We start from the raw sequence: 15,405 nt of genomic DNA, 5'->3' as shown, positions 1-15,405 counted from the left end.
ACTGTCTGTAGGTTTTCTCAACTGCATCGGAAATGAGATGACTTCATAATCATCCAAAACTCAGAACCTCTTTGGTCGGCAGTATTAAAAAGAGGCTCAGAAGGGCCAGAGTGTTCACAGGAGGGCTTCAGTTTTTTCCTTTTAATCACATGCACTGAAGTTGAGGTTATAAGTAATTGGTCAACTAGAACCAGTAAGAGGCCTCATTCATGGTTCAGAAGAGATCATATTAAGAATCATTTTTTAAAAGAATTTAGTAGACCTTAAAAATCTACATCAAGTTGGCTTTCCTGTCTTCTCCACAGCTTCAAATAAGGAAATAAAGCAGCATTCTAGTGTGGCGTGAAGGAGCCCAGGCTGCTCAAACAGCAGCGCAGAGGGTTTAAGTGATTTTGGGAGAAATGCCTTGTCCTATATTTTAATAGTCTGTGTAAATGTAACACTCATCATGTTTAAATAAACACTAAGAAAGAATGTAGGAAGGAGAAGAGTGATTTACAAAAAAGCATGAAGTTTGGTAAAGAGGCAGTCTAGGGAAGAAGAATTAAGGAGGCGGGGACATTGTTGGTCAGACATCCTGTCTGCCATGGGCCGAACGCATGCAGTCGCCTTGGCACTGAGCTTTAACAGGACCCAGGGCGGGGCTGTACCAGGCTCTTAGTCCATGTACCCCTTAGAGTCGCCATTTTAAGACAGTACTAATCATGAGAGGAGCTAAACACTGTTAAGCATTACGCTGTGTCAGGCACTTCACATGATAAATCTAGTCCTAGCCACCACCCTCTCAGGTAGGTATTTTTATTCATCTGATTTGGAAGCGATACCATTCAGCAAGGTTGCGTAGCTTTGCCACGGTTGCAGTGGTGGTGGTGGAGCAACCCTCCCTCCAACAGCTCCGTCCGTCTGTGTCCAGAGGCGGCTGGGATCCTCGGGCTGCTCACAGGGCCGACGGCGCCCGGAGGCCCAGCGCATTTCCGTGGCCGCGCTGCCGACGAGGAGGCACAGCCCGAGACAGGCCTTTGGCATCTTCTCCTCTACAACAAGTAGAGGAGGTGGCCTCTGCCAGTACTGCCTTATATTTGGGCCAATATGGTAATTAGAATCATGCTGTTAGAATATTCAGCTAGGGATTTTCAGATAAAAATGAAGAATTTTAAATAAACTCCAGAACCTGATTTTTACTGCCTTGAGATCATGTTCCGAGAAAAAGTAGCGTTGCCCTTAGAGACATTTGACAGTCAGCCTAAGTGTGCAGATGGAACAGGGGTTGATCCTGCATCGAGATGGGCTAGATGACCTAATAGGTCTTTCTTTTTTTCTCTCTAAATTTCTAGGATTCTCATGATTTGAATATTGATGAACTCTTTGACTTGAACATTTTGTTTCTTCTAATTGTTCATCTTTTCCTGATAATTATAAGGTACACCAGGAGGATGGAATCAACTGTACCCTTTATAAAAGGTGGATTTTTGAAACCATAGACCTTATTTTGTTTTAGTCAAACATGATCCTAGACTTCTCTCTTCTGACTTCTCCCTCCTCCTTTAAAACAGCCCGTGAAAAGAAAAGTTAACTTTTAAATGTTCTTCTAATTCTGTTCAGTTGGCTTGTTCTTGGTTCCTAGTAGACAAAAATTGGAGTCCTCCAATGGAGAATTCAGGATGTTGAGGTGGGATGGTGTGGGAACTAGCTTAGCAGCTCAGACAGCCACCATCAAACGCTTTGGGTTTGGAAATGTGTGGGTTCTTAATAAACATTACTTAATGATGACAGCAGGACAATGAATTTAACATGAATAATTTAAGAAGATTCTTGGTGGCTGATGGGTCTTAATTTCCAAATAGACCTGTCGTTCCCTTCTGTCCGGTTTTCCAGTGGGTGAAGAGAAGGAGAAAATGTTACAGTGTTAGTGCTTTGCAGTATTTTTACTAAGTAGCTAAATATAAGCATAAACATATAAGCTGGTTTGAACAAAAGACACAGTTCTTGTATGTAACATTTTCATGTTAATTCAGATATCCGGGTGGATTGTTAGAAAAGACTAATTTGTTGCACATAGTTTTTCATCGAATGTGGACATGTGAACACTGAAAAGGTCTGCTCTGGCTCTAGAGCATCTGTGCCCGTCTTCCTGTCTAGATGTCTGATATGCCAAAGCCTGCTTTCATGAAGCAGAACCTGGGTGCACTCGGAATCGGGACCTACCACAACATCGCCTTCATACACCCAGACACTCCCATCATTAAAGCCTTGAACGTCTTCGTGGAAAGACGAGTGTCAGCCTTGCCTGTTGTGGACGAGTCAGGTCTGTGTGCTGGGCCATACCAGTTTAACAGAAACAACCGTTTATCTCCTTAGGGTAAAACTATTGTTAAATGACCTGGCGTATCAGATAAGTGGGGAAATGAAAACTTAGACCAAGGAGTACTCAAGAGAATAAGAATTTTATACTGGCTTATTTTCACATTTTCCATTAAGATATGATTTCATGTCCCTTTTAAAATAGTCAAGTTTATTTTGTTTAGCAATATTTAATTCTTAGTAAATACCTAGTTAAGATTGATATTAAATGCTGTTTTTTGTTTCTAAGACATTATTCTAACATACATTTTTATTTTTAGGAAAAGTTGTAGATATTTATTCCAAATTTGATGTAATTGTAAGTATTTTTAATTTTGTTAAACCTGTCATCTAGAATGCATTTAAAGCATATTCATTAGTCTGTTTTTTTGTGACTTTTCCTATTTTAATAATTCCTAGCTTCTTTGAGGATGAGGACCTTATCAGAGAATTCCATAGACTCCCCAACAGTAACTGTACTTTTAATATTCATTGGTTTAGCAGTGAATAACATATTAGTAGCATTTTATTTTTTTTAACTTTTTATTTTATATTGGAATATAGCCGATTAACAATGTTGTGATAGTTTCAGGTGCACAGCAAAGTGACTCGGCTATACATATACATGTATCCATTCTCCCCCAGACTCCCCTCCCATCCAGGCTGCCACATAACACTGAGCAGAGTTCCCTGTGCTATACAGTAGGTCCTTGTTGGTTATCCTTTTCAAATATAACAGTGTGTACATGTCAATCCCAAAATCCTTAACTATCCCTTCCCTCCACCTTCCCCCCCACCCCGTAACCATAAGTTCATTCTCTAAGTCTGTGAGTCCGTTTCTGTTTTGAAAATACATTCATTTGTATCATTTCTTTATAGATTCCCCATATAAGCGATATCATCCGATATTTCTCTTTCTCTGTCTGACTTACTTCACTCAGCATGACAATCTCTAGGTCCATCCAATGGCATTATTTCATTCTTTTTTATGGCTGAGAAATATTCCACTGTACGTATGTACCACATCTTCTTTATCCATTCCTCTGTCGATGGACATTTAGGTTGCTTCCATGTCTTGGCTATTGTAAACAGTGCTGCAGTGAACATTGGGGTGCATGTATCCTTTTGGACCATGTTTTTCTCCGGATATATGCCCAGGAGTGGGATTGCAGGGTTGTATGGTAGCTCTATTTTTAGTTTTTTAAGGACCCTCCATACTGTTCTCCATAGTGGCTGCACCAATTTACATTCCCACCAACAGTGTAGGAGGGTTCCCTTCTCTCCACACCCTCTCCAGCATTTTTACTGTTTGTGGATTTTTTGATGATGGCCATTCTGACTGGTGTGAGGTGATACCTCATTGTAGTTTTGATTTGCATTTCTCTAATCATTAGCGGTGTTGACCATCTTTTCATGTGCCTCTTTGCCATCTGTATGTCTTCCTTGGAAAAATGTCTATTTGGGTCTTATGCCTTTTTTTTTTTTTTTTTTTTTTTGCGGTACATGGGCCTCTCACTGTTGTGGCCTCTCCCGTTGCGGAGCACAGGCTCTGGACGTGCAGGCTCAGCAGCCATGGCTCATGGGCCCAGCCGCTCCGTGGCATGTGGGATCTTCCCGGACCGGGGCACGAACCCGTGTCCCCTGCATCAGCAGGTGAACTCTCAACCACTGCGTCACCAGGGAAGCCCCTTATGCCCATTTTTTGATTGGGTTGTTTGTTTTGATATTAAGCCACATGAGCTGTTTGTAAATTTTGGAGACTAATCCCTTGTCGGTCCCATCATTTGAAAATATTTTCTTCCAATCTGTGGGTTGTCTTTTCGTTTTATGGTTTCCTTTGCTGTGCAAAAGCTTTTGAGTTTAATTAGGTCCCAGTTGTTTATTTTTGTTTTTATTTCCATTATTCTGGGAGACAGATGGGAAAAGATATTGCTGCGATTTATGTCAGAAAGTGTTCTGCCTATGTTTTCCTCTAAGAGTTTTATAGTGTCTGGTCTCACATTTAGGTTTTTAATCCATTTTGAGCTTGTTTTTGTGTATGGTGTTAAAGAATGATCTAATTTCATTTTTTTACATGTACCTGTCCAGTTTTCCCAGTACCGTTTGTTGAAGAGACTGCCTTTCTACCACTGTATAGTCTTGCCTCCTTTGTCATAGGTTAATTAACCACAGGTGCGTGGGTTCATTTCTGGGCTTTCTGTCCTGTTCCATTGATCTACAGTTCTGTTTTTGTGCCACTACCATACTGTTTTGATGACTACAGCTTTGTAGTATAGTCCGAAGTCAGGGGGCCTGATTTCTCCAGCTCCATTTTTCTTTCTCAAGATTGCTTTGGCTATTTGGGGTCTTCTGTGTCTCCATACAAATTTTAAGGTTTTTTTGTTCCAGTTCTGTGAAAAATTCCATTGGTAATTTGATAGGGATTGCACTGCATCTGTAGACTGCCTCGGGTAGTATAGTCATTTTGAGAATATTTATTCCATTCCAGGAACATGGTAAATCTTTCCATCTGTGTGTGTCTTCTTCAGTTTCTTTCATTGGCATCTTCTAGTTTTTGGAGTACAGGTCTTTTGTCTCCTTAGGCAGGTTTATTCCTAGGTATTTTATTCTTTTTGGTGCAGTGGTAAGTGGGAGTGTTGCTTCAATTTCTCTCTCTGATCTTTCATTGTTAGTGTATAGACATGCAGCAGATGTCTGTGCGTTAATTTTGTAGCCTGCAACTTTGCCACATTCATTGATGAGCTCTGTAGTTTTCTGGTGGCGTCTTTAGGATTTTCTGTGTACACTATCATGTCATCTGCAAACAGTGACAGTTTCTTTTCCGGTTTGGATTCCTTTTATTTATTCTTCTTCTCTGCCATAGCTAGGACTTCCAAAACTCTGTTGAATAAAAGTGGTGAGAGTGGGCATCCTTGTCTTGTTCCTGATCTTAGAGGAAATGCTTTCACCTTTTCACTGTTGAGTATGATGCTAGCTGTAGGCTTGTCATATGTGGCCTTTACTATGTTGAGGTAGGTTCCCTCTATGCCCACTTTCTAGAGAGTTTTTATCATAAATCAGTGTTAAATTTTGTCAAAAGCTTTTTCTGCATCTATTGAGATGATCATAGGTTTTTATTCTTCAATTTGTTGATATGGTGTATCACACTGATTGATTTGCGGATACTGAGAAATCCTTCATCATGGTGTATGATCCTTTTAATGTACTGTTGGATTCAAATTGCTAGTATTTTGTTGAGGATTTTTGCTTCTATGTTCATCAGTGATATTGGCTGGTAATTTTCTTTTTTAGTGGTATCTTTGTCTGGTTTTGGTATTAGGGTGATGGTGGCCTCATAGAATGAGTTTGGGAGTTTTCCTTCCTCTGCAATTTTTTGGAACAGTTTCCAAAGGATAGGTGTTAGTTGTTTTCTTAATGTTTGATAGAATTCACCTGTGAAGCCATCAGGTCCTGGACTTTTGTTTGTGGTTTTTTAATTACAGTTTCAATTTCAGTGCTTGTGATTGGTCCGTTCATATTTTCTGACTCTTCCTGGTTCAGTCCTGGGAGACTATACCTTTCCATATTAGTAGCATTTTATAATTCTTTGTCTTTTCAGTACATGAGTCACTTATCTGTTACTACAGCATGTGTATATGTTAAATAGTCATGTTTCTATACCAGAGACATTGATTCATTCTGCCAGCAGGCATGTGCTTAGTGCGCACATGGATCCCTGGTCATCCGTATCCCACTACTTGCTAATTGGGAACAACTGTTCTAAAGAGGACAGCAAATGTATTTAATAGCATTATGTAAAGTTCTGTTTTTTATTCCCTGGTTTAAATTTACTAGATTGATTTTGGTCCTACATCCTTCCACTCGATACTTTTCCCCCATTCATTTAAATTCATTTCCTTAGAGTTTTACATTATTTCTAAGAAAGGGAACTGAAACTCTGATAGCCCCAAACCTGCATACCGTTTTTTTGCCTTAATATTGACCACAGCATTAAGTATTCTTTTGTAGCTGTCTCAGACCCTTTTGTTTCATCTGATTCTGTTTAACATAACAGACACCCAAAAAATAGGCTTATTGGAATTTCGTTGGGTGGGACCCTGTAAGGTTAATCAGAACCTTGAGAAGCCATTCAGATCTATAGGGCTTCCTCTGAGATCACCCCCGCAAAGCCTTTCTAGCAAAAGCCTTTCTAGCAAAAGCCTCGTTCCCTAGCCCTGGGGACTTATCACCCTTTGCAGGTGTTAGTCCACCTCTCAAAACACTATTCATTCAGGGAATGTAGGGTAAGAGTGGGGGGATAAATTAGGAGTTTAGGACTAACAGACACAAACTACTGTATATAAAATAAACAAGTCCCTACTGTATAGCACAGGGAACTATATTCAATATCTTATAATAACCTATAATGAAAAAATACATATATATAAATAAGTCACTTTGCTGTACACCAGCAACTAACACTACATTGTAAATCGACTATACTTCAATTTAAAAAAAAAGAACCATATAGGGTAAGAACAGGGGAATCTTCTGTAGGACATACAGTCAGAATTTAACCGTTTTAACGGTTGCTTCATAATAAAGGTACACCTTATAAGCTTTAAATGATTATTGATAAGATGATGAAATAACAGTACTGATGGCATGTCATAAGCTGGTACAGTGGTACTAAGTTATGATAAACATTAATGTTTTTAAAGATCAGGCTGCTTTGAACTAACTTTGGTCATTAATGTGAATTGAAATGAAGGATATAACTCACTGTTACTTCATTATAGAACCTTGCTGCTGAAAAAACATACAACAACCTAGACATCACAGTGACCCAGGCCCTGCAGCACCGGTCACAGTATTTCGAAGGCGTAGTGAAGTGCAGTAAGCTGGAAGTACTGGAGACCATCGTGGACAGAATAGTGAGAGCCGAGGTGAAGTGGCTGCACCCGGGTCCCTCCCCACCTCCCCGTCTGCCATGAGCACCTAACTAGGAAACAGTGCCCCAGGAATACTGAGTCACAGGACCAGCCCGTGAGGCAGCCTTCCAGTCCAGTCCCGTGACACAGTCTCCCTGCTCCAGAACCTAGCACGTTTCTTGGCACATAGTAGGTCATCTGTGAATGTTCACTGAATTGAATTTAATTTATAAGTCCTGACATCATAGCTGAATCAAATAAACATACTTTCATGGTTTTAAAACATACTTGAGAAAACAGAAGTCCCAAGAGCTTTAGGTTTCATTAGAGTATTGATGAATTTAAAGCTAAAAATGTGTAATTATATGGTCTTAACAACAAGTAAGTCAATAAAATGTATTCTGATCTTTTTTTTTAAGTTAAATGGTCTGTTCATCTCCTGACCGTGAGCACTTATGTCCCCCTGTATGTTACTGCCTGTAAGATTTTTTAGTATACTTTGCATAACACTCTGAATAAAAGATAAGCAAGATCATTTTATAGTGTATCTAATTCAGTATACCCATTCCCAAAATAATTTCTTTCCTTTCTTGTTAGGGGTAGGAATGTTACCCTCTTCATCACTCCTTAGGACTGAAGGATGCAACTGTGTTCCTTCTAACCCCTAATTAGGCAAAATCAATTCATAATAAGTCTGCTTTGATTTTTATTTAAAAGCAAGAATACAGTCCCTAAGGAAAAGTACCTGGTTATTTTTAGGCTAATTGCAGGCGACCTTAGCCTGCTTTCTGAAAGTTACCTGTGAAGTGGTGTGTTAGGTCAGAGCACAGAGCCCGTCTTCGGGAGCCAACGTTGCCCAAGTCCACCTGCCCTGCTCCTGTCACGTGTGTTGGAGAGTCCCACCCTGCTCCGTCCTCAGCAGAGCTGACTACCCAAGCTTCAGCTGCCATGGCTTTTACCCTGTTTCACTAGTCTCAACACGAAGTCTTTTTCTACTTGAATTTAACATCCATTACTAGTTTTCCAGAGGGTTCTAATTGACTTAGGAATACATCTAAGCTTTTTATTGTTCTTTTGTATATGCCTTTTGAAGATCATAAGCAGAAATAGGTAAGACATTCCTCCCTAATTTTAAGGACAATGGACCACATCCATCTGATGGAATCCTTTATAACAATTAAAAATCATGTTAGGGGGCTTCCCTGGTGGCGCAGTGGTTGAGAGTCCGCCTGCCGATGCAGGGGACACGAGTTCGTGCCCCCGTCCGGGAATATCCCACATGCCGCGGAGTGGCTGGGCCCGTGAGCCATGGCCGCTGGGCCTGCGCGTCTGGAGCCTGTGCTCTGCGACGGGAGAGGCCGCAGCAGTGAGAGGCCCGTGTACCGCAAAAAAAAAAAAAAAAAAAAAAAAAAAAAAAAAATCATGTTAAAGGAGAATACTGTTGATATGGAAAAACAATATATTGCTAAGAGAAAGGCCAGTTACTATATATAATGTGATGCTTCATGTTAAGATATGTGCACATGCATAGAAAAGAGACTAGAAAGACTCGCACCACAGTATTAACACGGCTGTTTCTGTGGAGAACGCCAGCAGCCTTCGGGTTCCCAAGACCCTGTTTGAGCACGTGCTACTGTCAGGGGAGAAGAAAGTGATTGGCTTGTCCTGGAAGTTCATCTGGTGAGCAGCGCAAACTTTAATGTGAAAATAGGTCACTGAGGGAAATACAGGCGTAATTAAAGTTTTCTCAAGTTACCCACCTTGACTTTTTTCGTCATTAATTTTTTTCACCATATGACTCCTTGTTGGGGGGGGGACAAAGACCAGTTTTTAGCTTCAACATATATATATATATATGGGTGTGTGTGTGTATATATATATATATATACACACACACACACACACACACACACATATACATATATATACACACATATTTCATATATATAGTATATTTTTGGCTGCACTGAGCAGCTTGTGGGATCTTGGTTCCCCAACCAGGGACTGAACCCAGGCCCTCAGCAGTGAAAGCACAGAACCCTAACCACTGGACTGCCAGGGAATTCCCAGCTTCAACATATTTTGTTAGGAGCAGGGCATACAGTATCAGCGATGATTTGGTTTATTTATATGACAAATATCACACTAGCTCTTAGAAAAGAAACATTCATAAGTTTAGACTCAGCAACAGATGATAATATTTTTGGTGGTCATTTCTGTCTGGCAGAACTAATTCTAAGTGAAATGGTTTCCCCTTGACCTTTAGTAGTTCAAAAGATAGTTATTTATCATTATTAAATGTGAACAACAAAATGTGTCTAGTATAGAATATGTAACATTCTCTGGCCCTAGATGTAAGTCAACTTACGATTAAAGTTAATAGATAATTGTGTTATATCACAGGGTTATTGAAGAACATAACTTTTTCTAGAGAAGATTTTAAAAGAAATTTATGTTGATTAGCATGAGAAAGATGACAAAGTGATTTCTCTTTTGACCTAAAAGCAAGCTATGATGTCAAAAGCATCACCGGCACAGTATCATTAGAGACAAACTATAAAAGTGATTTCCCCGCTCCTCCCGTCTCCCTCCTGTGCCACCCATTCTGTACCAGCGGGTTTTAACTGTTCATTGTGGGGAAGAGGGTCTCCAGAGTAACCGACGGGCATGTGGTTGCCTCAAGCCTAAATTCTAAAGCTTTTAAATCAGAGAAGCGTGATGCTCTCTGCCTCCTTTCCTGTTTTAAGACACTTTGTTATAGTAATTAATACCTCAGAACATTGTCCACTCACTTATAAAAGACTTTCAAGTAGAAAACAAGATGTGAATGTAATTTATTTCACTTTATTATAGTTGATCATCCTCTGACTGTTATTCTTAATATATGAACTTCATAGAGAAAAGAGAAAATATAATCTAAGAGCAGTGACCTTTTATTTAGTTTCACTGCTTATTTGGACTTCTCTCCCAGGTAAAAACAGTTATCTGATAGTTAACAGAAACCGAGATACAACTTTTAAAAATTAAAAACCGTTTAAGAGATTAGAGCCACATGAAGCAGCTACTGTGATACTTCATGTTTTGAACTGTATCTTTCATATATTAATATTTTGAAAATAGAAAACTCAGCAGGACTTATCTGGCTAATTTTTCTTAAAAGTAGTCAAGCAAATCAGCATTGCATTTTAACAGAGCCAAGACCACTGCATGGCTCTTTGCACTGTTACTTTCTCTCATTTGTGGGATCTGTTCATTGTATAGCACATGAAAGACTTTTTTTCTAACGTCCATTTTAAACCTTATTTCAACTTTCACACGTGGCCTCCTTTCCTCTTGTTTGCAGGTCCATCGGCTGGTGGTAGTAAACGAAACAGACAGTATCGTGGGTATTATCTCCCTGTCGGATATTCTGCAAGCCCTGATACTCACCCCTGCAGGTATAAATGCCAGTGTCTGACCTTTACTGTAAGTGCACAGGGAGCTGAGGTGGGGCCGGGGCAGGGATGCGGGGCAGCAAGCCCTCCCTCGCCCACCTGCCAGCCGCACCTTTCTGTGCAGTACTTTGTAAACCATTTTCATTTTCTTTGTGGTTTTGAAGTTCTCCTATTCTACTTGAGAGAAAAGTTTATAGAAAGTATTCTGACTTAAGAGCATCCTGTCGACACCCAGAAGTGCTTAAGTAATCGAGGATTCATTGCCATGATCGTCATAACCTTGCCCATTAAAAAGTGAAGATCTCCTCAGTTTTGCTTTATGTTTAGGACTACTAACTGGAAATCAGAAGGGAAATTCTTTGGGATCTAAGTATTGAAACCATCTACCCTTCAAAAAAAAAAAAAAGCTTACTAGTAGTGAGTATATAAAAGTTTGACCTACGCAAACTTTTTTCCATTAATAGTGTATGGAAATTATGTTAACTGTCAAACATTGGTGACTAAACTCATTTTCTGCCAGATTAACTCTAAGCCTCCCTTTGGTGTTTCTCCTGTGTCACACAGTTCAATCGTTTAATGGCTGAAGGGGTCCTAAAACCACCAGCCCTCCACTTCCCCTCCCCACCCACAGGAAGTACAGACAACCCAGCCTCAGGCCTCACAGATCAAGGCCAAGACAGGAGACTAAACCATGTGCCCTTTGAACTCTTAAAGTTAAACATTAAAATGTGCCGTTACTAGGGTATTGATTTTTCTTTAGTTCAGAAATCAATCAAACTGGCTAAGACTAGTTTTTACAGTTGGCCTATAGCCTGAAGATACCCACCCGAAAGGAATCCCCATCACCAGAGAGAAACAGATCGCACTGATTAAGTGAGAACGGCAGGGGTGTGATTCTGAGGGGGCGGTGACTCCCAGCAGGCTGTAGAGCAGCAGCAGTAGCAGCACCTGGACATTGTTAGCAACGCACAGGTGGGGCCCAGCCCATGTCTGCTGAGTCAGAAACTCTAGAGACAGGGCTTGCTGCAGTCATTTTCAAATTTCAGATATGTGAGAACCTGAAACTCACGGTAACCTCTTCTTAATCATTACATTACATTAAGTTTTAGTACAGCGTTCGATTTCAGCGTGTGTGCAGAGTGATGGCCCCCCAAGTCCAGCTGTCATCCACCACCATACAGCTGAGCCTCTCACCCACTGCACCCACCCCCACCCCCTTCCCTTCTGGTAACCACTGCTGTGTTCTCCATGTTCTTCTGTTGTCTTTGTTCATCAGTTTTGGCTTGGGTTTTTTAGATTCCACATATGAATGAAACCATATGGTATTTATCTTTCTCTGTCTTGATTTATTTCACTTAGAAATAAGTGAAAGATCCATCCACGTTGTCAAAAATGGCAGGATTTTTTTTTTTTATGGCTCATGATAATCTCTGTAGTCATGAAATGAGAAAAGGACTAAAAGATGTGAGACTGTTCATAGCATTACTTGTAATAACCTCAAACTGGAAATAACCCAAATATCTTTGAGCAGAAGAAGGGACAGACTGCATTATGTTCATTAGTGGAATGCGTTGACGGCGCACACACACAGCTGTATCGGACGGTGGATGAACCCCACAGACGAAACAGAGCAAGGAAGCAGGACCAATGCAGAGAGCATGATTCCATTTATATACAGTTGACCCGTGAACAACATGGGTCCACTTACACGTGAATTTTTTTCAATAGTAGATACTGCAGTGCTACACAGTTCATGGTTGGTTGAATCCACAGACACCGAACTGCGGATATGGAGGGGAATCATGGATACAAAGGATAAGTTGTGTGTAGCGCCCCAGTGTTGTTCAAGGCTCAGCTGTGCAGCTCCTCTGTGCATGTTAGGAAAAGGACTCATCTCCAGGCAGGCTCATCCCCACAGGCACGTAACCTGGCACCTTCAGAAAAAGACACCCCTATTCTAGTTGGCTGGCCCTGGGCCAAGGCACACAGCTTGCCGGGGTGAGTCAGGCCAAATGTCAACTCGCTTCTGTCCCCGTGGCCAAGATTCTTTGTGCATTACCAATTCAGAGTAAGCAATTCTTTATCCTCTCTATGCCTTGGTGTCACAAACCATAAGAATGAGAACATTCGTCTGGATGAGTTTAAACTTCCATCCAAATTTGGTATTTCAAAAATTCTAAATTATTAATGCAAGTCAGCATTAATGAAAATGCAAGGAGGAAACCTGTTCCACAGCTGGATTTGCAATGTATGTTACCACAGAAATAAATATTGTAAAGACAGGGATAGTCGAATTAGAATTCTTTGTAGTACAGTGTGTGTAACGCTGTTCATTTAGGAAAATGCCCTGTATTCCTAATAACTGGATTACCAGTGAACATCGGGAGCGGTGCTGTCTTGGAAGAGAGGGAGCGCCTCCATCAGATCAGACGCTAGCATACTCAGGTGACCGTGTGGTGTAAGCATCAGACTAGAGCTCCAGCCTGGGCAGCCCAACCCCGCTGTCCCCTTGGAGCTGTGTGAGTGTGGGCCAGCTCGCTGCTCACCTGTGCAGCCTCCATCCCTCCCTTCAGCTATAGGATGAGCAGCCTGACACAGGCCTAGTGGCCCTCCAGAGATACTGTGATTGAAACCACAGCTGTGCGTGAACGCTGTGCGCCGTCAGACCCCATACCCGGACAAGCACTGCTGACTGGATGTTTATGGAATAATCAGTAAGAGATGCTTTTTGAAAGAATCCACTATTATGTGAATAAAAGGTACCAGTGGTTATTCTTTTCACCAGATAATGGACACAATTCCCCATTAAGGATACTGATTTGATATAATAACATCTTCTCTTTTTTAAAAAGTTTTTAGCAGTAGTTCATTGTCCAACTTAATTCAGACTATCCAAACAAACCTAAGTATCCACATGTGCAACTAGTGAGTAAACAGCCTGATGGCAGTAGCTACAATTTTTTTAGCCCCTTATTTTTATAGAGTGTTGATTTCTTTCAAACTCGAGTGTTTTCTAGTGTCTGATGAGAAAATACAGACTCTGTTGTAATGAAAAAAATGGCAGCTCCTCCCTCCCAACCCATTTCAAAATATCCTGGCAAGGTGAGAGTAGGTTTTATGTGCAGTTACTGTAAGCATGTTTAATGCTTTTACATTTTTATATGTACAACAGAAATACTTTGCACCTTCGCTAAAACTTAAATACATATTTCTTTTAAAAACTTCTAGCAACAGAACCCTCTTCTTTTCCAAATTAAACCTTGCATATTTAGAATTATGATATGCAGGGAATTCCCTGATGGTCCAGTGGTTAGGACTTCGCGCTTTCACTGCCGTGGCCCAAGTTCAATCTCTGGTTGGGGAACTAAGATCCCTCAAGCCTCGTGGCATGGCCAGAAGGAAAAAAAAAAAAGAAGAGTGCTAGAATTAACGATATGCAAAATGGATTAAAAGCGTGCTGCAGTGATGGTAGGTGGGGGTGGGGAGCCTGGCGCTCACCTGCTCATTCCCCACGTCTCCTAAGGCTCTGCAGGTGCGGGTAGGTGCCACCAGGCAGAGAACCACCACTGCGCTCATATAGGACATGCACAGCTGCAACGTATTTTTATATTGCTTTGAAACTTTCGTTTCGCATCTCCTGATAGGTGCCAAGCAGAAGGAGACAGAAACCGAATGACAACCGTGAGTGGAGGAGCCCTTGCAGGAGAACTTGAACAAAGATGCTGGGTCACGCTTTGCCTCATGAACACTGACCGCGATAGAACAGAGTCCAATGGCTGAGAATGTGTATCAGGGTTTAGTGATGGGTGTTTATTCCAGTGATGTTGAAACTAAGCATAAAAAAGAAAGATTTTGTGTTTGAAGATGTGAGCTTGCATTAAAAGACTGTTTTCAGGCCATTGTCTGAAAGATTTCAAATGCTGTATGTCATTAAAGTGCACTGTGTCCTGAATTTCTATTATTTTTCATTTTAAAGAATTCACTGGTATCTAACAGGTAATATGACATAAGGCGAGTGTGTGGCATATTGAGATCTAGTGCCTTATGTCAGAACAGCGATATGTCATCACTACTGCCCATCGCAGCTGGAGCGCGTCCTTGTGAACTGACACTGCTGGAGTGTGAACGTCTGAACCTTTACCAAATCAGTTTTCATTAGATTTGTTGAATAGCTGTAATTTGAATATAAATAATTACTTTATAAAACTTTAATGATGGTTTTATGTGTCAGTGTTCTGTTCTGAACTATAGTGTAAACAAGGCTGATTTACAACAGCTTTATTTATTTTTACTTTCATGCAATTTTTTACACATCTTTTGGTGGGTAAACTTCACCGTACCCATTAATAAACCATTGGTTGCTATTTTAAAAGGGCAAAATTCTCATTAAATTTGATCTGGAAAGGATATGACTTCTCTAATAGCCACTGTTAGGTTTTAAAAGCTGAAGTTTCTAACAGCATTTGTGGGAACCTCTCTGTGGGGCTGCAAACAAAGTGCCGGGAAGATGTCTATTTTTTCTTGTTTTGACATGAAAATCATGACGTTTGTGTGATTGCTGATGCGATTGTTTTGTAAATTTTACTGTGGCATATACAGTATTGTCATATGGTTGAGGAGAAACACAATGTTTCCTAATCTAAGTGCTCTGAAAATGTTGACACTATATATATATATATGTGTGTGTGTGTGTGTGTATATATATATATATATATATGAGT

The 15,405-nt window shown here is 40.5% G+C and overlaps 1 protein-coding gene across 5 annotated transcripts in view; it reads left to right on the top strand.

Annotated features, from left to right (window-relative positions):
* Positions 1-14,890, top strand: part of PRKAG2 (protein kinase AMP-activated non-catalytic subunit gamma 2) — a 277,950-nt gene extending 263,060 nt beyond the window's left edge. For all 5 annotated transcript variants that reach the window (XM_081243576.1, XM_081243575.1, XM_081243579.1 and 2 more), the window contains 5 exons: positions 2,140-2,305; positions 2,622-2,659; positions 7,119-7,265; positions 10,594-10,687; positions 14,329-14,890. In XM_081243576.1, the coding sequence (XP_081099702.1) occupies positions 2,140-2,305; positions 2,622-2,659; positions 7,119-7,265; positions 10,594-10,687; positions 14,329-14,360 (477 nt within the window). In that variant the 3' untranslated portion in view covers positions 14,361-14,890. The remainder of the gene's footprint in view (positions 1-2,139; positions 2,306-2,621; positions 2,660-7,118; positions 7,266-10,593; positions 10,688-14,328) is intronic.
* Positions 14,891-15,405: the final 515 nt, after the last annotated feature.

This window comes from Mesoplodon bidens, assembly GCF_964165515.1.
Source record: "Mesoplodon bidens genome assembly, chromosome: 9".
Lineage (NCBI taxonomy): Eukaryota > Metazoa > Chordata > Mammalia > Artiodactyla > Ziphiidae > Mesoplodon > Mesoplodon bidens.
The sequence above is the reverse complement of the archived record's forward strand: the minus strand, read 5'-3'. Positions and strand labels throughout refer to the sequence as shown.